We start from the raw sequence: 25742 nt of genomic DNA on the forward strand, positions 1-25742 counted from the left end.
GCAGTTGATTCCCTACACTTCAATCTCAGTATGGTATCACTGATTGTTGACCCAATTTGTCAACAGTCTGTCGAATAGGTAGGCCTGCAATGTGGCGTCCTATCAAAATGCATCTGCCTAACGGCGTCAGTTCCCTTCTCGCAGCCATTTCACCCGAACGCAGTTGCACTGCCTTGTGAGCATCATATTCCTCCAGTTTAATCCGGCTACCAACACGCGACTCGATACATGGCATGATGCACCTTGCCCATGGGGGGAGGGGGGGGTCCGTTGACTTCTTTCCAAGCAGTGTACATGTGTGTAATGTTATTAAGACTGCTTAGCCAAGCTTTGACAGTCTCTTTTTGGCAGAAAAGAGATTAACAATAGAAAAGAGTTTACCGATGGAAGTATTATCCCAGAAGAACCCTATTGTAGATTCTTTTATCCTTCAGCATCAGTCACAGATAATGTTACCATTGAGATAACCGATTCTAAAAATCACTGCGAGCTTACTGAACATAAGGAATTAGAATTAATTGCTACTGCCATAAAAATGCTTAAAGATAGCCAGCTACCTACGAGGGAACTGCAGATCAAATTTTCCTGGCTTTGACGAGGCTTCAAACTAATCTGGAGTTGCATCGAAGCTCAACTAAATCGATACCGGAATTTAATAGCCATCTCGTACAATTCTTTCTATTAGACAATGTTCCATTCCCCTCTTCCATCGTCGTTAATTCAGTATTGGCTGTAGAAGAAAGAAAATTTACCTGATCAGTTCTTGTTCCATTTTTTTTTTTTTCACATCCCACATCAAAAATGAAAAAGTTTAAAAAAATATTTTTTTTTTCCTGATAAAAAAATAAATCTGAATAATTAGAAATAGTTGTATTTCTAATTAGTTGTATCTCTTAGAGCTGTATCAGCAGTTATGCTGTACTATAACGGAATGCTTTTTTAGAAATTGAAGGCGAGTTAGCCGATCTCATACGACGGTGGCAGAATTTTTTTCTCCCGGAACGGGGTTTTCATCCCGCATACAGATTGGCCATGGGAATATACACAATTTACGGGCGGTAGATGGCGTTGTATGTTGATGGTGGTAGTGTGTAATTGGTGGATTAAGTAGGGGAGACGTTTGTTGTATGTAGTGGCGTAATGTACCTTCCCAAGATGAGTCCTTGGAGGTGTTGCGTAATAATAAAATTAATGTACAACACGTTTTAATTCAAACAGTTCGGACTGCATGAAACACCAAATCAACCACTACGAAATACTGGATTTACTGATTATAATAACTCAGATTTATGCGTAAGTCTAATGCCACATTGAAAATATTCTGTTATTTGCGCGTGGAACAGTTTCTATCCTTTATTTAGGCATACAGGATTATTGAATATATTTCAGCAGGCTTAATAGGTATTGAATTATACGACTAAAAGATTGTATAATTAATTGACGAGAATGAATCATTACATTTCCATCAATTGTTATTATATGACATCTCCCCAGAGTCCGAAGATTCATCGATGAGGTCACTACACGAAATTTTAACCATATAAATGAATCAAATAGTAAAATTCTGACAACGATCAGACTATAAAGAGAACTCCATTTTTATGAGTATTTTTTTTTCTCTACTTCGTTTATACATTTCTCAGCGTGGTGCAGTCACTATTTAATATTTATTTGAAACAAATTTTTCGTGATCACTACGTGTGGCAGCATGACTCAGTCACTATTGCTATTCGAAGTCTGTCACATTCCACTGGCAGCATAGTAGTAATGAAACAAATCCTACAGTAGTACTGCATGATTTGTTTCATTCTTTACTGATGCTGATGAACAGTGCAAGGGAAGTGAATCTAAATGTTATATGGTAACCAGCCATATAACATTTCGTTCTTTAGAGACTGAGACTCTTCATCATCTTAAATGGTAAAAAAAAGGCAATTTTTTTACCATTTAAGTTTCTCGGCACAAATTGCAATGTGAACTGTAACAGTTCATTTTGCAAGTCACATTAAAAAAAAAAAGCATGAAGTATTCCTTCTTCCCTTTTGCAGAACTTCCCCATAAGCGTCTTTGCAATCAGTTACATTTATTTCAAACTGTTCTTTCGATTTTACGCTTTGTATTTGTTCGTCCTACACTTCCATAGCGCGTGTATCAATTCGTTCGAAGCATAAATTTCCGCAGTTATTATAACTACCAAAAAACATTGTTTATTCGTTGACATTTTGTCTCTTTTGCGTTATGTTAGAGATCATTCAAAAAGAAAGCTAATCTGTATTTATTATTATTTCGTACCAACGAAAAAGCAAAGTTTGTACGCTAGAACTAAAACGTTTCAGATATGATCAAGAGTTTACGAGAATTCCCATCTTCGCCATAAGTTGTTTTGATATTATTACATTTCTCAAAAGACATGACTTTTTACAAGTCATCAGGCAACTATATATATACATCCTTCTTAAGGGGAGAGGGGTTTTTTTCTAGATCCTAACCTGTGTATGCCACTGGTATTGGTATAATATGAAAATTTTTAAAAATATGAAATTCAAAATCTGGAATTCAATTAAAAATTATTACTTTAATGAAGGTAAATGAAATTGGAAATATATAATGTATTTACGTACAATTTCCTTAAAAGAATCTTTGTGACATTATAGAAAAAAATGTGGGGTGGAGAAGTCGCCCGAAGTTCAGTAACATTACGCGACTAAAAATTTCGTTCTTTAGAGACTGAGACTCTCTTCATCAGCATTACTTTCTTTACATCTAATGTCTCAAAATATAAAACTGATCCCGTTTTGCATTACACCGTGTTTAATATAAGTAGACTATTTCACCATATCTTATTTATCCAGCGAACTTCTCACTAACTTTGCTCTCAGAAAAATACCCACGTGAGAAGAGACGAGAGCGATTTTTTCGTTTATGGGATGGACGCCTGTTGCTCATGGTAGTAGCTGGTTGTTATAGTAACCGAAACTAGGATGAAGTGTGCGTTGCTGGTTGAGCTTATAAGAGATGTTGTCGCTTGCTTGTCACGTTTAGATGCCGAGGGCTGTTGCGTGCTAAGTGTGGACGGTGCATTCGGTGTGAGTGATTGGTGGTAAGTATCTTTAGCAATACTCTGGATGGAAAAACTGAAATGCGGGTTTGCATTATTTGCGGGTTATTCAGTCTGATTAGCTGTCGGAAGGTATACGGGTAGGAGCAGATATATTCAACTAGAAACAGACCAAGTTAGGATATTTGTTATAAGAGAACCATTTTTATTTTTCATTATTATTATTATTATTTTGAGTATATATTTGGTATAAATACTGTTCTTCAGTTTATGTTTTCAATAGGAAGTATGTTAGAATTTTGAAGAAATCTAAATAATCTGATAGATTGCCAAACCATAATTTATGTCTGTTAGTATATTTGTACTGTGGTATATGTCTGAGCCAGGTTAAGTATGATTCGTATCGTTTATTTTTGGCTATTATGACATTGTTTCCATTGGCTGCTATATCGTGAAGTTCTATAATACTGTGAAAATTTTTAAATGTCAATATTATTGTGCTATCAGCATCGAAAAAAATACTATTACTTGGCTGTCTTTAAGTATTGGTATTCAATTAGAATAAATCGGTATGAAATGGGAAATCAACCCAAGCAAAGCAAAACGTAATAATTTTTACTTAACAAATGAATCGGTTTTAAATTTACTACTGATTCGTCCCAATAAAATATAAAATTCTTATGAACATATATGTATTGTTTTTTTTAATCAACAGGCCAATTATACAGTATGATTTTAGTATTAAAATGACAAAATGTTAAAATATTATTTTTCACTACAAATAGAAGGGGAAAAAAAGATATTACTGGTCTTACATTAAACATAGTAATTAGAATTTTTTTTTAAAGCTAAATTTCTTCAAATTCCTACAATCGATAAAAGATTGAATAATATGAAATCCATATTTATCAAGTTTTACCTGAACGAAATGAAAACACTGAAATAAAATCTCTATTCTGGATCAGATTTTTTATAGATATTCAACAAAATTTTCATCTAATCGAAATAAGTTCGAATGAACCATTGGCAGTTATTTTAATAATTACGCCATTCTGTCGTTTTTTATCAGACGCTTTCATGGAGATTCTTGCTGCAATTCATAAGAAAGGACGTATTAATTCCATCAGTACTGAGTATATTTCTGCAAAAAAAAAAAAAAAAAGTAATTTTAGGATAGAGATTTCGTCAGAATTTTTTGGTATCAATGACAACTGAAGGACATCATTTTGCTAAATATCTTGCGTGATTCTAATCAGTTATCGTCTTTCACAGTTGCCACATGTTGCAATGTGGATTTTCTCTACACTGTCAAAAAAAAAAAAAAAAAGAATCATGAAAAGGCCCTTAAGTCGATTAAAATAGTCCGATTAACCAAAAATGTTTTTGCCTTTTATAACATATTTTTCGACGTCATAATTCTTTTACAGTAAACGTGACATTAACAAAACAGAATTGTGTTTTTATAAATTTTCGATATATTAATACAAACAGTAAAGTCCTAACTCACCATGAGGAACATATTAGGAACCGCAGATATACTAAAGATTTCTTTTCACAAGGACCATTTTCGGTTATGTTTGGTTGGTTGTTTTTTTGCTTCTTTACAAATCTTGAAGAGCAAGTTAAAAGTTACTAACTGACCCTTTCGTGTAATTAGTGATTTTTATTCCTCTCGAATGTAGCGGATTGCCTGACACACACAATAAATAATTACGCCACTTTATCATTCAAATGAGTTCACTTTAAATTATTATACATCATAATTAAGTGGTTTATTAGTATACCAATGAGTCCTCAGAATTCAACTTCCTGCTGGTGGGAGGAATAAAAGTCCAAGCAGACTCAATCACATCGGCATTGCGGTTACCTGTGACTTCGTATTGAATTGCGAGCTTCTGTAGCTCAGTTGGTATCGACAATATCCTTTAGATAGAGACGTAGGCTCAAATCCTGTCTAGGTCACGAAGACCTTTATCTTGAAAAGACATTATATATGAAGGGCTTTTCAACTGAAGGTGAGTTAACTGGTCTCACATAATACGATACGATGCACACTGTGTTTTCGGATGTTGCTTTGTTGCATACCACCGTTGTACTGTACTGCCATTTGAACGATTTCGGTCCTATTTCACAATTTTTGTTGTTGGTAAACATGTCAGTAATTTCTGTATATTTGCAATGGCAAGTTGGCACAGACTGTCGTATTGTGGTCAGTTACTTAGATTACTGTTAACAGATTATCATGCTGAACTGCACTTGAGCAACCACCCGCTTTGTATAGTCTGGAACAGTAGCGCACTCAGGATTTAATCTTGAGGTGAGTTAAGTAGACGATTTGAGAATACACACTACGCATCGCATACGACATATAACAGCATCTGCAGTGATCAAAGGAACTTTTTGAAGTACGAATTTGCTGTAGTATTTCAAATTTTTGAAATACTACAGCAAAAGGAGCTATTGTAGATGCAATTCGACCACTGGAATTGTAGAGCAAGTGCATGGGGACATAAGTATTAAGCTGTGAAGTTAAGGTTATGTTTTATGTGAAAGGTGTTTCTCCTTTTAATATCCATGAGAGGCTTCTGACCAAATGCATCCAATAATAGTCATATTTTTATTTAAGAGCCGCCCAGTTCTTTCCTTTTCTCTCTTTATGTCTGCAAACCATATCGCTGAGAGAGAGAAGCAGGCTAAGTAAAACAAATTTCGCGCAGCAAAAGTTATTGAACGTTACTGTTTGGTATGCTGCTTTCATTGCTTTATAGTCCGCGCGGTTAGCCTAGTGGCTTTGCACTTCCAACCTGCGGAAGGAGTGTCCTAGGTTCGATTCCCCGTCGACGACGGGAGGAGCTTAAGGATCTTTCTCAGCCATAGCCAAGTTAGCCGGTCTTGCGCATGGACAGCAGGGGTTTTTCATCCCGCAATCAGGCAAACCAGCCCCGTGAACACACACTGATTATAGTCAGGAATACTGACCCAGCCATAGGTCTGATTCGTCAGCTATGCCTGTTGCGAGCCCGGATAAAACTTGGGGGAACTAAGATGGTGCCATACCTCCCGTAAAAGGGACTCACGGCCGTTGTATCATCATACGAAAATTATTATTGCTTCATAAAAACGCTTTTCAATAATTGAAATTAATTTTATTGAATTTTTTTTTATTTTTAAATTGCAGTTTTCTTCGTGTTACTATATTTCACATTTAGATGTGAATTATAATTTTTCAGTGTATAACAATTTCTCAAACTTAGAAATAATGTTCTTACGAGGAAGGAAGTAAAAATACAAAATAGCCGCCAGCGATTGACGAACAAAGTTTGAATATGAATATTTCGTAAACGAAATTTAAATTCAAGATGCCTTTTTGAATTCTACAAGAAGGCCTCTCCTAAGTTAAATATTTCCGCGTTAGCATTAGCTTTAACAAAAGGTCCAAACCCACTTATGACTGTTGAACAAGAATTTGAAAATCCAGAGGACATGCGAAGAGTATTACCAGAAAACGTTTAATTGGTTTACTGCAAACTACCGCTAAAGACGATTTGGCCAAGGGGTGGAAGTTTGAAACAGAAAGTATTCAAAGATATGCAAATAGCAGACAGGGAAAAAAAATAATGCGATATACTCCCCCCCCCCTTTTTTTTATTACTTAAAGGAACTCAATGACAACGCCATCTTGAGGTTCTCTAGATTCAAGTTATTCCGACTGTAAATATTTTATTAAAAAAAATCAGCTCGAAAAGTGACGTTTTAAAATCTATATCAAAAACGAATCTTTCATTAATAGTTGGATGAAACTTTCCAAGTAAAATGAATTGTTTGTTGAAATCCAATTGAGTGCCTACGTGTTTACCGGACTTTCACTGCTTGCGGTTTTTTCCTATGGTTTAAGCCATGGTCTACGCCGAAGAACAATGTTAAAAATTTGTCGTTTCGATTACTCGTTGAAAACAGTATTTGCCACAGACTCCAGCAGGATTTCCACCGGGAATTTTAACTAAGACTGAGGAATTTTCTGGTGGTTTTTTCTTGTAAATTTACTTTAAAAAAAAAAAAAGAGGCGTATATGGGGGAACTGTTGGTTCCATCATTACTTCTATTCAAATTTATTTGTGTTTAGTTACTTAATGGTTACTCTGTAATTATATATTTTAATTTTGTTTAGTTTTAAATATTTTACATGAAGAAACTCCAACTTTCTTTTTTTTGATTTTCCCTTTTTTATTTTTGCAGATAATTCATTCCCCATTGACATTAGTACTGTGCAGAAGGATCACGCTTTCCTGGATACAGATTCCATTCAATCTCTATTTAGGTAAGTGTTTGTTTTCTCAAGAGGCAGTGGTATACTTCGGATTATACTGTATGTAGGATTGAATTTCAGACAGAACTTCCGGGCAACTGTATTTAGACACATTGTTGGGAGAAAGCTGTTAACTACTATTACAAAACAAAAAAAAAAAGTTAATTCTTTATTTAAGGAGAAAGGAGTAACACTGCTGCACAGGAGGTTATTCGCCTAAGGGCAAGATAACATTTTCGTTTCCCAGTTAAATCTTGAAATATATATAAAAGGGAAATAAGCATCTCCTCGACCAGGGTGGCTCCATGGGCAAGTTTTCTCCTTCCACTGTGTTACTGAGGAGTAGAACGAGTAAATATAAAAATTCATCATATTAAAATGTAAAAAGGGGAATTCTAAAATAATTATATAAGAAATTTATTATATTAAATTAAAAACGTCTTTTCATTTTATTTCTCGAAGGAAGTACTGCTTTAGCGCTGACCTTTTCAGAAATTGGAATGCAGCCTGCCTCAGATTTTCATTATCACTGCAGTTCAGTACATTTCCGTAGTTTTTCCATCACAAAAACGAATTAGTATTCATGGGTGCTCTGAGTTTGCAAGGTTAAATTTCGGTTTCTTCCTATAGGCAGGACTTCCTTATCCATTGGACTAAATGGGCTTATAGCCCAGGGGCGCCATTGATCCAAGGGCGCTTAAGAACCGAGTATGGTGAAATGTTTTTTTTTTTTTTTCAATTTTGGACAGAAAAATCTCTATTTAATTTTAAATATCGTCAAAATTAAACAGAACCGTCCTGGTTCCCCGAATGGTTAGCCTATCTACTCTCCCGCCTAAAGGCTGCAGGTTCGAATCCCTCCATGGGCATAAATGTTTGCAATTGTCTATGAAAATACTGGTAGTGGTGGTTGCGGTTCGTTGTAGTTGGAGACAGAGTTATAGAGTAAGCCCTCCCTCGATGAGTCTTTGGACTCCTGGAGGTGTCATATAATAATAATATAAAAGCATATTGAATTTCCAAATAATGAGGTATATGTGGAATTATAGAGCTGGAGATTATGTGAAACTTCAGATAGAGATATTAGCAGTGCATGGAAATAATAAAGGGATATTTGGGAAGTAGTATCAGACTGCATTCTCTAGGATCAGGAAGATAAACCAGATGGAAATTAAATGAATAAGTAGCATCATTAAGCATGAGATGCAAAACAAAATTGTTGTGGTGGGAATATAAGAAGTACAATTAACAATTTCATGAACAGAATAAAGCCCGGGCAAGAAAGGCGAGGTGTGGTAGGGGAGTTGAAAATGAACCATGAGAGAAAAGTAGCTGAACAAACCAAATCCCAAAGAATTCTTTCACTATGAAGCGAGTAAAAGGGATAAATGATTATGGAAAGATGCCTTTATTGAATGAAGGCAGTATGAAGGTAAGAAAATCTGAAAAAATAATTCAGTTACTCGGTGATTATTTGGCAAAGGTATATCATTGGGGTTGAGGTAAAGCAGTGATCAATGTGCAGGGGCGTAGTCGGGCCAGGGCGATGCCCTGGTATACTTTTTTAAAAGTATTAAAATTTTTAAATTAATTATAATAATGAGACTTATAATGCATTTCCAGCTTTCGGTCAACAAATAGCAGCTTGCTGCTCTTGTCATTTTTGTTTCAGAAAACAAGGCAATCTCTCTGCCATATGGCTGTCGCAATAATAATAATGCCGCTCTTCGTGCTCTGGATTTTTGTTTTCAATGTATAACCCTGGCACTGTTTCTTTCAGAACTACACCCCTGGACCAATGTGAAATTTCAGGTAGATGAACTAGAGGTGCTTAGGATATTGATATGTGATTGTGGTCTTGGGATTAGATAAATGCCTAAGAGAATTGGCTTCACCTTTGATCAAGATGAAGCCAGTGTCATGGTATTCAAAAGAAGACTGTCAAATGTGAATATTGTTGGACAAAAAAAAAATAAATAAAATAGTGGTTTATGAAGCTCCAATCCATTTTTGGCTTATGTTTTGTCTAATTTTGCTACTACAAATGTTAATTGAAGCCAAAATTGAAGTATCTTGATAAGTTTTAATTCAGGGATCTTCAACTCATTGCCGTGGCCGGCTGGCTATTTTGAAAAAATAACTTCTTAACATTAAAACGCGATTAAATAAAAAATAATTTCAATGAAGCCCGTGGGCCACTAAGCTATACTACGGTATTTAGAATTGTAAGATGCTTTCCAGATTCACAAGGAACGCTGTGCATTTGATACTTTACATAAAATCCTATAAAAGTAAATATTAAATAGTGCTTCTTCAGCCATCTACCAGCACCAAGCGGTACTTAAGTACTCTTACTAATATCGCAGGTAGATGGCTGAAGCAGTAGTTCGAGTGCGCTGTCTACTGCCTTCCAGATACATCTCGAAGGTTCTCGATACTTTGTTATTTTTGTATAAATACAAGAGGATCTCATCCACAGTCAGTCGTGAACAGTGTGATATTTGTGTATAAGTGCACACAGGTTCGTCCTGTCAGCCATAGCCTATTGTCATTTTATATTGCAGACTTTTTTTTTCATTAGTGAGAGACATATTCAGTGGATAATAACCGTTACATGGCCATTTTGGATAATTTTTTGCATTCACCTTCCATCACTATGGCGTCTATGAGTTAAAAGCATAAATCAAGTGATTCTTGTCGGGTTTTTAATGAAAAGTGGACCAATTTGTACTTTTTTGTGCCATTCGACGATAAGCCAGTGTGCTAGTGTCAGTATCGAAAGAATACTCTGAGACAAAGCATGTGTCCAATTTCGATCACCTTCAAGGGCGGGTTCGTGTGAACAAAGTGAACAGTCTCCAAATTGATTTAAAATGCCAGCAGAGTACGTTTAAAAGGCAGAGGGAAAAGAAAGCAAAGCGTGCGTCAAAGTAAGTTATGTAATAGCTGAAAAAAACTTGCTAAAAAATCAAAAGTCTTCTTGGAGGGTGAGTTTAAGAAAGAGAGTCTCACTGCTGCTGGGGGTATTCTATGCCCAAATAATAAGGAAGTGTTTAAAAAACCGAGTTTGTCTGGGTAACTGTAGCACGACGTGTCAAAGAACTTGCCAATGACATCAAAAGAACTTTAAAAAAACGGTTGTCCGAATTTACATCATATTCACTTGCTTTAGATGAGTGCACAGATGAAGGATACAGCACAACTGGCTATCTTTGTTTGTGGCATTGATCAACAATTCAGTGTGACAGAAGAACTGCTAGCGCTCGTACATATGAAGGGAATGACAAAAGGCACTGATATTCTTGAAGCCGCCAAGAAAATGCTCTAGCGTTTCGACCTCAGCTTAACCAACCTCGAGGGTGTGGTACTGATGGTGCCCCTGCTATGTTGGGAAAGAAAGAAGGGTTTGTTGCGCTCTATGGCAAGAACCAGAACTAGAAGGAAAAGATTTCATCCATTACCACTGTTTAATCCACCAGGAAATTTGTGCTCGAAAACTATTGGATTTGAGAATGTCATGAAAGTTATTGTGACTGTCGTCAACATTATTAAGGCAAGAGGAATGAATCATCGTCAATTCCAAGAGTGTAAACGGATCAGAGGGAAGGTTCTTAAAAAAAGTCTTTGACTTAAGGAGCGAAATACAGCAGTTCATGCAAACCAAGGGGAATCCGATTGTGGAATTTAACAATCCGAAGTGGATGGTAGACTTTGCCTTTGTGACCAAATGACCTAAATACGTGGCAGCTACAATCCATAGATCAATTGGTGCACTATGTTTGATCATATCAAAATTTTTGTGGCCAAGCTCAAACTTTGGAAGACACAACTTGCAAAAAAAAGACTTAACTAATTTTGCTTCTTGCTGAGTCCAACTGTTCATCTCTTGATGAATACTCTACAAAATTAGCTGTGTTGTGAAGTGAGTTTGAAGAGAGATTTGGTGATTTTCATAACCAACAGTCTTCTTTAGATTTATTTTCAATGCCAGGCTCAATACAAATAGAATTGCTTGAACTCCAAAACAACTCTTCTTTGAGAGAAAAATTATTCAATATGCTCTTGCTTGCATTTTACAAAGACTACATTTCTGAGGAGGCATTCCCTAATCTTCGCCAGCATGCTTTGAAGATGTGCGCTTTGTTAGGAAGCACATACTTATGTGAGCAGTTCTCCAGAATGAAGCATGTGAAGTCCAAGACAAGAACTCTGATTACGGACCAACATCGACAAGCTGGTCAAGGAAAAATATTGCTAAGTTTCCCATTGACATTCTAAAAAAAATGAATGTTTTCTTCAAGTATTAATTGTATTTACTTATTATGAACCCGACTTCTACCTATGCTTTTAAAGCTGAGTTTGTCTATTTTTATAGGATTTTATGTAAAGTATCAAATGCACAGCGTTCCTTGTGAATCTAGAAAGCATCTTACAATTCTAAATACCCTGCAGTATAGCTTAGTGGCCCACAGGCTTCACTGAAATTTTTAATGTGGCCCGCATGGTCTGAAAGACCCCTGTTTTAATAGAAAGTGAAAGTGAGTTAGCTGATCTCATATGGATACAGCAAGGCATTTACATCGAAATTGCTAAGAAAGCACAACATACAATTCAAACAGAAATATTCTAGGTGCCAGTAGATGGTGTTATGTTGGATAGTGTATAGTTGGAGAGGCAAATTGTAAAGATGGTAGGTTGTGTGGAGTGCCTTCTCATGATGAATCCTTGAATTTGTCATATAATAATAATGATAAATCTTATAAATCTTAATTATCAAATTTTGTTAAAATCTCTTCAGCTGGTGAGGAATTATGACTTAGTTCTAATCCTTTTGCCAACAGAAATAATCCTATTGAGTACAAAACTGAATCGCATGGACATATTCCCAGTATACATCCTTTTGGCATGTTTTACCTTATCATCATCAAAATTCTTGACATGTACCCTCAAGGGGTGTACAGGATATGATAGTACTACATGAAAAAAATTACATCATTACTAACTTCCTATCTACAATTTTCCTCCAAATCAGTCTGGTACTTGTCAAAACTCCAACATTATCAGATCTTATATTTCTATCATCTAAGGCACTTTGTATATCAATCCACCTATATCTTGGTCTTCCTCTGGGTCGTTTTGCTGCCAACCTAGCAGCGAACACTCTTATGTTTTAATTTTCACCTAAAACTGAACTTTGTCCATCACTTATGTGAAATTTCCTCTTCACTTTTGCTAAGGTTGGCATCTACAGCTTATACCTAAAACATACAAGAGAAATTGGATAGGAGTTAAGTGGATGAGTAATATTATTAAGCAAGAACTGCAAAAAAAGATGTTTTGGAGGGTATATAAGAAGAAAGGTGACCAGCTAATTTATGAATTTGTTGCAATAATGAAATACTGAGAGTTGGCATAATCAAAAGAATTCTAAAAACAGAGGAAAACTTACATAAAAATAATTTTATTATTGTAGATTTTTCACCTAGGCATCATAGGTGAAAAATATTGATCAGCAATTGAACAATAACAGACAATTCTAATTGCTGTTCTGTGATCCAGTATACTGATGATGCCTATGATACTTTGGTAAAAATTATAAAGTAATAAAGTTTTTACGTGAGTTTTCCTCCAATTATTTTTTAGGATTATGAGAAGTGAGCTGAGCAGGCAAAACAAAATCGTTTTTTTTGTTATGTGGCAAGTAGGAGGAAGAATGTCTATGGAAAGATAACTTTAATGAGTGCAAATGATAGAGGGGTAACAGAAATTGTTGAGCTACTAAGTGACCATTTTGCAAGGGTATATTATCCAAGTGAAGCTATTGTTATGGCAGAGGTGACAGGGACTAATGTGAGAACAGAACTTGATGAATTGGAGGTACTTATATTGCAGAATCTGAAATATGCAAATACAGCTGTGGGATTGGATGGGATATCAGCTCACATTTTAAGAGAATGTTCAGGGCAACTAACCACACGTTTCGACTAAGCTGTTTAATTTAAGTCTCCGCATGTGTCAAAGTTCCAAGAGTGGAAGGAGGGCAAAATAATTCCTTCACATAAAGGAGAATCTAAGTCTATGGCAGAAAATTATAGACCAATCTGATCTCAGGAGTGGTTGTAAAATTACTAGAAAAGTTGGTCAAAAAGAGAATTCAGGGATGGGTAGATAAGAATATGATACTCTATGAGGAGGCAGCATGGCTTTGTGAAGAGTTGGTCATGCCTTAATAATCTAACTTTTTATAATAGTGACAGCTGAGTTGGATAAAGGAAATGGCTACATGATGATACTGAGAGATTTTGCAAACGTGTTTGACAGGATACCACATGTAACTTTGTTACACAAACAGCAACAAATGGAAACTAGTGATATGAATAAAATGGTGGTTGATGGACAGATACAAAAGTAGTATATGGGGGAGCAGAATCCAATAGAAGGCAGGTAACTATTAAACACAGTTACCTGCTGTTTAATTTGTATAATACATAATTCAGTTGTTTGCTGATGATGCAAATTTGGGTAGGGTAATAGTTAATCAAGTGATGTAGAGAGCTTGCAGGGTGATTTAAATAGGTGGACAGTATGGGCAAAATATAATGGTTGTCAAGTTAATGCAGAAAAGTATAAAGTTATGCATTTTGGGATACAAAGATTAAAAGCTGTGTACCACATTGAGGGAACTGTACTCCAGGAAATTGATGAAGCCAGGGATCTGGGGGTAAGTAGTAGTAGTAGATAGAGAGTTGAAGTTCAGAGAGCATATTGCTAAAGTTGCCACGGTAGCTTACAGGTTTACTTGGTTATTGAAGAACACACTAAAAAGCAGAGTTAAGGGAGTTATTATTCCTCTTTATAAAGCCTTGATATGACCATATCTAGATTGCTCAGGTCTGGTGACCTGGGTTTCTTGGAGATGAGGAAGGAGTGGAGAGGCTGCAGAGTCAAGTGATCAAGTTGGTTAGTGGTCTGTGAAATGCTTCCTGTGAGGATAGATTGAGGATTTGTGGATTGCAAAGGTTGGTTGATAGGCAAGAAAGGGGCATATGATAGAAACATTTAAGGTACTTAAAGGGTTTTATAGGATTGATGCAGGGAAATGTTTCAGCACTTGGCTAGAGGGAACAGAACAGAACAAGAGGTCATCCTTGGAAGTTGATTAAGAGTGTGGTTAGCAAGGGTGTGAGGACTAGGTTTTTTGCTTGGCAAGTGATGCATGATTTTAATGGGTTGCTTGAGTCGGTTGCGAGTGCTTTGTCTCTTTATGGTTTCAAGGAGAGGTACAATAATTATTGTGTTGCTAGTTTGTGTCTCCTACGATGAGTCTTAGGACTCCATGGAGGTGCCCATGCAGTAATAATAATACACAAAAAAATAATAAAATAAATAAAGTGTGTGTTAAAGAATGCAATCCAAATGGTATCTGGATTGCATTGTTTATCGTATCCAAATTCAAGAAGATTAGTTTTGACTTTCTTGTGCAACTGAAAAATTATCCAGAACTATAATGCGCATAATTTTTCACATTATGTGTATTATAGCATTTCTAAGTATTTTTCGAGTATAAGAAAATCTCTCTCAATCCCCCCCCTCTCTTTATCATTTTGTTTGTAATGCCAGTTAAAATTTAAAGGTTATTAGTGAGCATTAAGAAATTAATATTAATAAAACATATTATAAAAACAAACTGAAATATATTTCACTTTTGACTGAAATGGTATTAATGTTTTCACTGCATATTACTTAATCTGCAAATTGTGATAAACTAAAAATTAATTGCCAGCAAACAGTTTCATAATTTTTGAGTTGCTTATTAATTCATTTTTCAAAATTGAAAAGCTTCCAAAATAAAAAAAAACATGATAGAAATAGAATTGTTGGAAGCCTTTGAGCATATAATATTTTTAATCACAGACTTCTCTGCATAGCTGCGCAGCATTGTTAAAAAAACAATTTCAGTTAATTTAACACAAATCGTGTTTGATGAGAGCAAAATAGTTTCCTTCTGTTCCTAAACTTTCAGTTTTATTGTATTCTAGTAATTTTATTCATGCATCCTCCTTCCAGTATTTTACAAACAAAATTGTTAGTTATTCAAATTTTTCAAAGTATTAAATAAAAACCATTGGTGAGTTAATTTTTTTTATTTCATCAATCTCACCCAGTGATTGCATTTAGAGTACAAATTTATACTAGTATAGGTGAAAAAACAATGTTGACAGATGACAAATGAAAGTATTTAGCTTTGCTTTGGCTATGTGGCTTGATAACTCCTTTAAAACTTAGTTGAAATTTAAAAGCCTTTATATTGAAAAGTCTTATAGTTAGGCACTTAAAATGGCCCTTTAGCAAATGCATAATCAGATGAGAAGAATAACAAGATATTTATGTTTTCAGGCGCCTAAATACACTGAACAGGTGTGCTAGGATGAAAATAATTGACAGCGTGCCCAGAAAATCAGTAAGTATATAATTTCATTTTCTGGAGAAAGTGTTCCTTTCTTTTTAAACCTTAAGTATTCTCAAAAAAAAAAAAAAAAAAAAAATTAATTAAATTGTACGTGTGTGTGTGTGTGTGTGTGTGTGTATATCTTTTTTTTTTTTTTTTTAATAAATTACTGCAAACCCACTTAAAGCTGCCACTGTTTTATTTTTCTAATTATAAATAGCATAACTGCAATTCACTAAATCTTTGGATTGTAGGTCACAGAAGCTGTGATTGTATGTGCATTATGAAACATCATGTTGTTCCAGATGCTTTCATGTTTGTTTCTGTGTAATGGAGATTGGCTTAAGCATCAGAACTATGCATACTCTGTAAGGAATAGAAAATGGAATTTCCAGTTTCGCACTTGAAAGCAATGCTGGATCAATTTAGGATTTAGTAACTGCTTCCTTTACTATCCTTCATACATCACATAACTTATTTTTATATTGCAGATAAACAGAAAGAGAAATCCAAACATTATGTGCATTGCCTGCTTTTAAATAAAATAAAATATGATAAACGTAAGTTAATTTCATATGGTAATTTGTATCTGAGGTCAGAAGGAAAATGATGATAGCACTAATGGGTACTATTGTGATTTGGCTGACTTTTTTCTGGGTCACAATTACTCTCAAAACTGGAACCCACCTAACAACCAAATGAGAGACATGAAAACCTCCCATCCTGCTATCTTGGTACATTTTAGTTACTCATTCCAAAGCCAACTGCACATTTTTGCTACAGTTTCGTCTTTTCTCAATAATGGCCATTCACTGCATGCATCACTTTTGACTGAAATGCCCTCCTCCTTAAATTGACAGACTATTCAAAAGCTTATGTGGCCCATCTCTATATACTGATCTCATTAATTGCACAACATCTCATCTAGTGCAATAAATGAACTGTGTAATCCAGGATCAGCATGTTGCATAATAGAAGCTTGAAAATAGGTTGATTTATTCATGTTATATAGTTCTTTGAGGTTTCATGCAATGGTATTTTTCTCACTGTATGTGTGTGTGTCAATAGCAGATGATGTAATATCTACTGAAATGCCGATCTGTGAAACAATAGCATCAAGCAGAACAGTTTCTCCTAGAAACTGTTCCACATTATCCTTGATTAGATTCCCAACTGGGTTTTTCCAACAGAAGGGCAGCACATCTTACTAACCACACCATGAAGGTGCCTTTGAATAGCAATAGTCTAACATACATATAAACTGATATTCCATGCCTTTTTATATAGTCATGCAAACAGAAGCTGGATAATTGAGATCTGGAGAACACGATGGCCATATTGTTGGGGACCTATGCTAATATACATATATATTTTTTATCTTCCTTTCTCTCCTTAAGGATAGTTTAACTCTGAGTAAACAAGACATTCTGATGGCAAGACCTCTTAGATTATCTTGATCATCTCAATAATGATTTGTGTGTGTGTGTGTGTGTGCATGTGCACACACACACAGTTAATATGATGGAATGCCTGCTACTCATCTGCAGTACTATTAAAAAAAGAAAGTTTGAATTATATTTTGATAGGTTCTTGACTAGGGGATTGGCAACTTTTTACATCCTATTTGGATCTGCTATGTGTTAGGAGGTAAAATTATAAAAAGACAATAGACACATTTGCAAATTTATTATGCAAGCATGCATCTTTATTAGCTATTATTTTTTAGGCTTCTTAATTCTGAATTGGAAATCATTATTGTTTTATAATTTTGTGTGCTTAAAGTAATAGATCTAACATATTCAAGACAATGATAAAATACTGATATTGACACGCTACATTTTTAGGAGCTGAAAGATAAGTTAGCCATAATTGATTTATTTTTGCTAGATTATTGTTTTTATCAGTGCATTTGTTTGTTTTTATGTGAGGGCTGTTTGACTTATTTGTGTGATTTTAAAAACTATTATTGTTGTTATTAAGTATTCTACATTGTACTTTTTGGCACCAATGTATAGAACAGTGGTGAGCAAATTCAATTGTTTGTTGCAGTGGTGGGAAATGTATTTGCTTTGCAGAGTAAAATATTTGTGGAAGGAAAGAGAAATCAGTGAGCATATGTATGTGCGTGTGTGTGTCAGAAGCATTTTGAGAGCAAGTGCGAGAAGTGCAGAGAGATAAGAAATAGGCAGCGAGTGAATGAGAGAATATAAATGTGTCTCCGAAGTGGTTGTTTTTGCAAGTAAAATGATGAGAGCATGTGAGGAACATCACAGTTGATATATCCATCATCTTCAGAGCACGAGAATGGTTTGTTACAGTACACAAAACAAAATTGTAACAGATGATTATAATTGAGATGGTGTGCTTATGTGTAGTTCTCCACAGAATGAAGCATGAGATTAGAATGGTTGGAGAAATGCTTGGCTGTTTTTTTCATTATGTTTTCCTCAAGAGGAAAACAGGATGAAATTATGTTTTCTGGGGGATGAAGAGAGGGAGAGTGAAAGAGATGATTATCTTGGCTGGTACTAATGATTTAGCAGGTGAAAAATATGATATGAAAGAGTTGTTAGTACAAACAAGAAAAGGAATAAAGTAAAAACTGTGGTACAACAGAGGCAAGCTAAGACAAAGAGCTATGATTGTGAATGCGTCATTGTGCAGGAGGAATGGTGTAGACTTTGTGTGTGGAAGGCAGGTGATTTGGATTTGGAATTAGGTGCCTTGAGAAAGCATCATTCAGTAAGCGTTCACAAGTGCAGATAAGGGAAATTAGTAGGTGTGCGTGTGTGGGAGGGGGAAAGAAGGTGAAGGAAGTATGGGTCTAGGCAGCCTACTAATACTAGACATATTGAGAATAAGTAAGAGGAGCTTTTTGCATTGTTAGTTCAACTTGGCCAAAAGTTACAGACATTAATGAGACTTGGTTGATGAAGATAATATAGACATAGGGATAGAATGCAAGTGTATAGCATTTATAGAGAGAACAGAAGGGGAGGAGTAGTTTTGCTAATGATAGCAGATGAAATGAAGCCAAAAAGAGTAGAACAGCATCAGAAAAAAAGAATGCAGAGGCAGTTCATTTGAGTCTATCTGGTGAGATAGAGTCCAGCAGGATGAAATGCTATAGGTCAGAGGGCATTATAAGAGAGAATCAATGATATGCATTGACAAATTAGCACATAATGAGTGCAGGTTAAGTAATTATTATGGGAACTATTGCATAAATTAAAGATGCCAAGAAATTATATTCTTGCTTTCTTCCTTTATCCAAGTGTAAGCAAATAAAGTTTGTTCATGAAGTAACTTCATGCTGGACAACTCGTATATAGAGGCTAATGACGTCATATCAATTGTCTTAGTATCCCATGATACAATGCACATATCCTTACAGACATGTATAATCATTAGCATCTATATATAAGTTGCCTAGTCATGATGTTACTTCATGTGCAAACTTTGTTTGCTTACACTTGGATAAAGAATGAAATCAAGAATATAATTTCTTGGCATCTTTAATTTATAATATAACAAAGTGGAAAAACTTTCAACATCTATCTATAATCCAGAGTATTTTAGTAATAAGGTGTGACATCTTTTGGCTACTTGCATGTGGAAATATGACTTCAACTTTGGTATCACTTCTGGGTCTGGCTCCTACTGATGAGACCTCAAAAGTTGAAACTGGTTGAAAATAACATCAATTTAGGAGTAGTTTTATTCTGGGAGAACCTTGATTTCTGGATTCTAATACTTGTAGGCTCTCCACAAATAAACCCTTTTTGTTAGTCTGTGCTAAAGTATTGTACTTCAACACAGACTGGCAATTTTGCAGTCTGTGTTGAAGAAGCAAAACCTCAACTTTTGTTAGTGTTCATCAGTTTTATCATCATGAAAATTTTGATGATGTTGATAAAAATTAAAATCATCAGATAAACGAAGATGAAAATATATGTAAAATATAGTCATGTGAGGTAATTGCACAAAGTAGTTGACTTGGGCAAGTGGAAAGGCTTATGTGCTGGCAGTACATGTCATTATTATTATTATTATTACCACGGGCTACTCCAGGAGTCCTTAGACATCATGTTCACACAGCTGTTCAACATTCTCACAGTATCTATCATACCTTGCCTTAAACTCGCTCACTGTCATAGCACCCACAACAGACTCTGGCAGCTTATTCCACTCATTTACCACTTTAAAAGTAAAGAACCCAGCTCTAACACCCCCTGCTAACCACGTTCTTGCCCAGCTTCCATGGGTGTCCCCTAGTTCTCCCACCACCAGTCCTGATCTCAAAAATATCATCTGAATTAATCCTATAGAATCCTTTTAGCAATTTGAATGTCTCAATCATATCTCCCCTTTTCCGCCTATCAACTAGTTTCTGCAACCCACAAATCTTCAACCTGTTCTCATATGGTTCATTCCATAGACCTGCTATCATCTTAGTCACTCGCCTCTGGATCCTCTCAACCTCCTCCCCATCAAGAAGGAACCGAGGTGACCAAATCTGGGCACAGTAGTCGAGATGAGGTCTTATCAGGCATCGGTACAGAGGTACAATAACTTGTTTTTCTCTGCTCGTCAAGGTATTTTTCAACAACAAAGTGAGTTGATGAGCTGATTTAGCTACTTTCGCAATGTGCCCCCTAAACTTCATCTCCCTATCCATCAACACTCCCAAGTCCCTGGCCTCATCAATCTCTTGGAATACAGTTCCACCAATGTGGTATACTGCTGCTAATCTTTTCACTCCGAAATGCATAACCTTACATTTTGTCACATTAAATTGACATCCATTCTCCTTAGTCCAGAACTCCAATCTATCTAAGTCATCTTGCAAGACTTTGACATCTTCTGCATTCACTATCGCCCTACCCAACTTTGCATCATCAGCGAACAAATGAACTGTCCCACTTAGACCCTTCTCTATATTGTTAATGAACAGATTAAACAGCAGTGGTCCAAGAACAGAACCCTGTGGCACACCACTAGTCACAGGCTGTTTTTTTGACTCTACTCCTGAATAAACTACTCTTTGATATCTCTCCATCAACCACCCAGCTATCCATCTCACCAACCCTATATCCATTCCCATATGTTGTAGTTTACGGATTAGAATTCCATGTGGTATCCTGTCAAACGCCTTTGCCAGGTCCAGCAGTATCACTGTAAACCCATTTCCCTTATCCAGTTCAGCCGTCACCTTGTTATAAAACTTGAGCAAGTTACTGAGGCATGATCTACCCTTCACAAAGCCATGCTGTCCTCTGTACAGTATCTCATTTTCATCAATCCATTCCTGTATTTTTCCCTTGACTACTTTCTCCAAGACCTTGACAACGACTCCTGATATGCTGATCGGTCGGTAATTTGCAACCATAGTCTTGGATCCTCCTTTATGCAGTGAAACTATTTTCCCCTCTTTCCACGCCTTCGGGACTAAGCCAGACCTGAGACTCAGATTAAACAACATGGTCAAGGGCACTGATAATTCATTAGCCGCTTCATGTAAGACCCGTGCCGGTATACCATCCAATCCCACAGATGTATTCACATTAAGGTTCTGTAATAGACTATTCTTTTCTTCTATTGAAGGGTATCCAGGCATGGTCTGCTTGCCATAACAACTTGTCAGAGAGATTGTTTTTGGTATTAACAGCAGCTTTAAATTATACTCCAAACCTCAACAAGTACGACTGTATAAATTTACTATCTAATTAATACTTGTTTTCTCTCTTTTTCCAACATAAATGGTGCCAATTAGGACTTTAGTTCCTTATGTTGTCCATTTTCAATTTTTTTAAAATTGAAAATGGACAACACTGTTATCCATTTTCAATTAATGTTATACCAAATTGTTGTTTCATGCACTGCGACAAACTGTTCTTGTGCTCTGAAGATGCTGGATATAAGACATGCATACTAGCGAAATATTATTATTGTTACGGGCAACTCCAGGGAGTTCTTAGACTCATTGAGGGAGGCCCCAAATCATATTCATCAAAACTATTTGACATTCATACAGTATCTATCATACCTCGCCTTAAATTCATTCACTGTCACAGCATCCACCACAGACTCTGGCAGCTCATTCACCACTCTAAAAGTAAAGAACCCAGCTCTAACAGCCTTATATAACCACACTTTTGCCCAGTTTCCATGGATGTCCACTAGTCCTCCCACAACCAGCCCTGTTCTCAAAAATATCTTCTGAATTAATTTTATAGAAACCCTTCAGTAATTTGAATGTCTCAATCATATCTCCCCTCCTTCGCCTATCAACCAATTTTTGCAACCCACAAATCCTCAACCTGTTCTCATCTTGGTCACTCGCTTTTGGATCCTCTCAACCTCCTCCCCATCAAGAAGAAACCTAGGTGACCAAATCTGGGCACAGTAGCCGAGATGGGGTCTTATCAAGACTCAATACAGAGGAACAATAACCTGCTTGTCAACATATTCTTCAGCTACCAAGTGATTTGATGAGCTGATTTGGCCACTTTTGCAATATGCCCCCTAAACTTCAACTCCTTATCCACCAACACTCCTAAACCTCGTGCCTCATCAATTTCCTGGAGTACAGTTCCAACAATGTAGTAAACTGCTGCTAATCTTTTTTAAGGTTATGCATTTAATCAAATGCATAACCTTACATTTTGCCACATTAAATTGACATCAATTCTCCTTAGCCCAGACCTCCAATCTATCCAAATCATCTTGCAAAATTTTGACATCATCTGCATTCACTATTGCCCCACCCAATTTTGCATCATCTGCAAATCAAATGATGATATAGGAAAGGATCTCAGATCCTTTTCCATATCATTAATGAACAAATTAAACAGCAGTGGTCCAAGAACAGATCCTTGTGGCACACCACTAGTCACAGGCCGTCTTGTGGACTCTACTCCTGAATAAACCACTCTCTGATATCTCTCCGTCAACCACCCTCCTATCCATCCCCATATGGTGCAATTTACTGATTAGAATTCCATGTAGTATCCTGTCAAAGGCCTTAGCAAGGTCCAGTTAACGCGAGCAAGTTACTGAGGCATGACCTACATTTCACAAAACTATGCTGTCTTCGATACAGTATCCCATTTTCATCTATCCAATCTTGTATTTTCCTCGACTATTTTCTCCAAGACCTTGATAAAATGATTCCTGTTATGCTGATTGGCCGGTAATTTTCAACAGCAGCCTTGGAACCACCTTTATGCAGCGGAACTATTTTTTCCTCTTTCCACCCCCCTTGGGACTGACCCAGACCCGAGGCTCAAATGAAACAAAATGGTCAAGGGCACTGACAATTCTTTAGCCGCTTCACGTATGACACGAGCTGGTATACCATCCAATCCCACAGATGTATTGACATTGAGGTTCTGTAATAGACTAGTTACCTCTACTTCATTTATCCAATTCCAGTATAAGCTGTTGGTTCTTCCATTCCTGCAATGCATGTCACCACCTGGAATATACTCTTGCAAAGTGCTCACTCAGTAATTCCACTATATCGACTGATTTGGTTACCTCCCTACCCTCAGCATTTTTTAAAATCATTCTGCCATGAGCATTTTTCCTTTTACTTGCAACATATTGAAAAAACTGTTTGGTATTCTCTTTAGCCTGCATGGCCAATTTTCTTTCGTAATCCGCTTTTGCTTTTCTTACCACCCTTGTTACCATCCTGGCCTGAGCTTTATACTGTTCCTGCACCTGCTGGTCACCTTTCTCCTTAAATTCCCTCCACAGTGGTTTCTTTTTTTTTGCAGCTCAAGCTTAATAGTGTTATTCATCCATTTAACCCCTACTTGATTTATTATTCGGACTCTTGGTATACAGTCAACCATTACCTCCTGCAAACACTTTAACCACCTCCCATGCACTATCAACATCCAGCCCTTGCAGTTTTACATGCCATGGCACTGAGCCAAGCACACTCCTAAGCTTGTCATACTTACCAGCCCAGTAATTCCACATGTACCCTGTCTTAATTGTAAATTCCACTCCTTTAGCCACCTCCCAAGTCATGACCTTATGGTCACTCTCACCAATTGGTGGCAACATGGTCATGTTCATTACTGCCACATTCTCAGTTGCAATTACTAGGTCAAGCACTCTCTGCCCCCTGGTATTTTCCACTACATGCTGTCGCAAATAGTTGTCCCTTAATAACCGCATAAAATCCAATTCCTTCCTCCCATGTGCCCTCTCCTCTTTCCAGTCAATGTTACCATAATTGAAATCACCCATAATAATTACCCTCCTTCCACTCATTTCTTCTATTTGCCTATGCATACTATCCCCACCATATATTCCATCACCTGGTCTATAGCAGCACCCAATTGTATATTTTGTTCTGCTAGATTCTATCTCACACCAAACAGCCTCAAATGTGCTCTTTTCTCTATCCTGCAGTTCAACTTCTATACTCCTTGGCTGCAACTCATCAGCTATCATCAATAACACTCCTCCCCCCCCCTTTTATTCTCCCTGTCACTCCTGAACATGCTATACCCATCGCATTCAATCCCACTAGCTTTATCATCTTCTGTCAGCCATATTTCACTAATACCAACAACCTGTGGCCTGGAAGTGCCAACCAAGGCCCAAAACTCTTCCTTCTTGTTCCTAATACTCCTGACATTAGTGTACTTGAATTTCAGAAGCCCATTAGTCCCATCCCTACTTTGATGCCTTATACTAACTATCCCATTGTGATCTGTTGTCCTTCGTACTCCCTCGGGCATATTATACTCATTCATACACTCAACTGCCTCCCTAAAATCTGTATATCTATCTCCCCCCCCCCTTAAAATATCAGCTAATAGGTTAATTATTTTCATGTTCTGTGTTGTAATGAACACTGTTAAAATAAACTAACACACAGTTGACTTGGGATCAAAAGCTCATCTGAAAAAAAAAAAAATGTATGCTTGCTTGAATCTAAATTTAATGAGCATTTTTATTGTTATTACCTGACCTCCAATGACTCATAATTTTGTAACATGAAGTTTAAAATATGAAACAAAAAACAGTTGATTGCTATTTTGGCAAAATAGTAAATTTCGTTTTCTGAGCACACTTTATATGAAGATGGTTGTGTGAGCAGTTTTGAGAAATAAATTTCTATGATTTATGTCTGTTTTTTGATATTTCAGAAATTTGGAACCCTTGAAATTTGGACTAACGTTTTCACTCTAGAAGGTGATGTTTTCCTATACTTAATTTTAGAGTTCTTAGTATGGTGTATTCCATTGAAGATGGAATACACCATACTAAGAACTCTTAAACTATCAAATCAGGTTTTCTTGCCACATAAGATGCAATATGCCAGAAAGAGAACGTATGACAAAAATATATCTTAAGGTAAGAGTGAAATTGGATGAATTGTATAAGTGGAGAGCAAAATAGTTCCCCCTTCCCCTCCATTTGATATCCATCTATTATCCTACTTTATATCAGGAAAATAGACTTATCATATCACAAGTTTGTCCATGTCTTTTCTTCAATAACTTTCAGCTGATTCACAAGCATCAGCTGAAAGTTATTGAAGAAAAGACATGGACAAACATGGATTTATAGAGATTTAGAAATCTCTACCTTTTTTGAACAAAAAGTGATATGGCAAGTGAGTGAACTTTTGAAATTGAAAAAAGGCAGCATGGAAGGTCTGGTATTGTAGAGCAGTCTGCTTTTTACTACCATTTGTCCTTCTTGACAAGTTTTTTTTTAGTTCCCTGAAACTGTAGTATACAATCTGGTATGGATACTTAGAAGTTGATTAGCACTCATGTTCTGAATTAACAGAAGAATAGATAATTAAAATTTTTTTATTCAATTATTATTAGGTAATATTTTTGCCTTTTTCTTCAGATAATTTTTATAAGCACAGTGATATGAGATATGCATATATACTA

The 25742-nt window shown here is 36.2% G+C and overlaps 1 protein-coding gene across 1 annotated transcript in view; it reads left to right on the top strand.

Annotated features, from left to right (window-relative positions):
- Positions 1-25742, top strand: part of LOC150104184 (rho GTPase-activating protein 7-like) — a 372722-nt gene that overhangs the window by 215085 nt on the left and 131895 nt on the right. The window contains exons 8-9 of the mRNA XM_090397299.1: positions 7295-7376; positions 15762-15825. Of these exons, the coding sequence (XP_090253425.1) occupies positions 7295-7376; positions 15762-15825 (146 nt within the window). The remainder of the gene's footprint in view (positions 1-7294; positions 7377-15761; positions 15826-25742) is intronic.

Source organism: Typopeltis vanoorti, chromosome 8, assembly GCF_054136105.1.
Source record: "Typopeltis vanoorti isolate ZY-2024b chromosome 8, IOZ_Tvanoo_1.0, whole genome shotgun sequence".
Taxonomy (NCBI): Eukaryota; Metazoa; Arthropoda; class Arachnida; order Uropygi; family Thelyphonidae; genus Typopeltis; species Typopeltis vanoorti.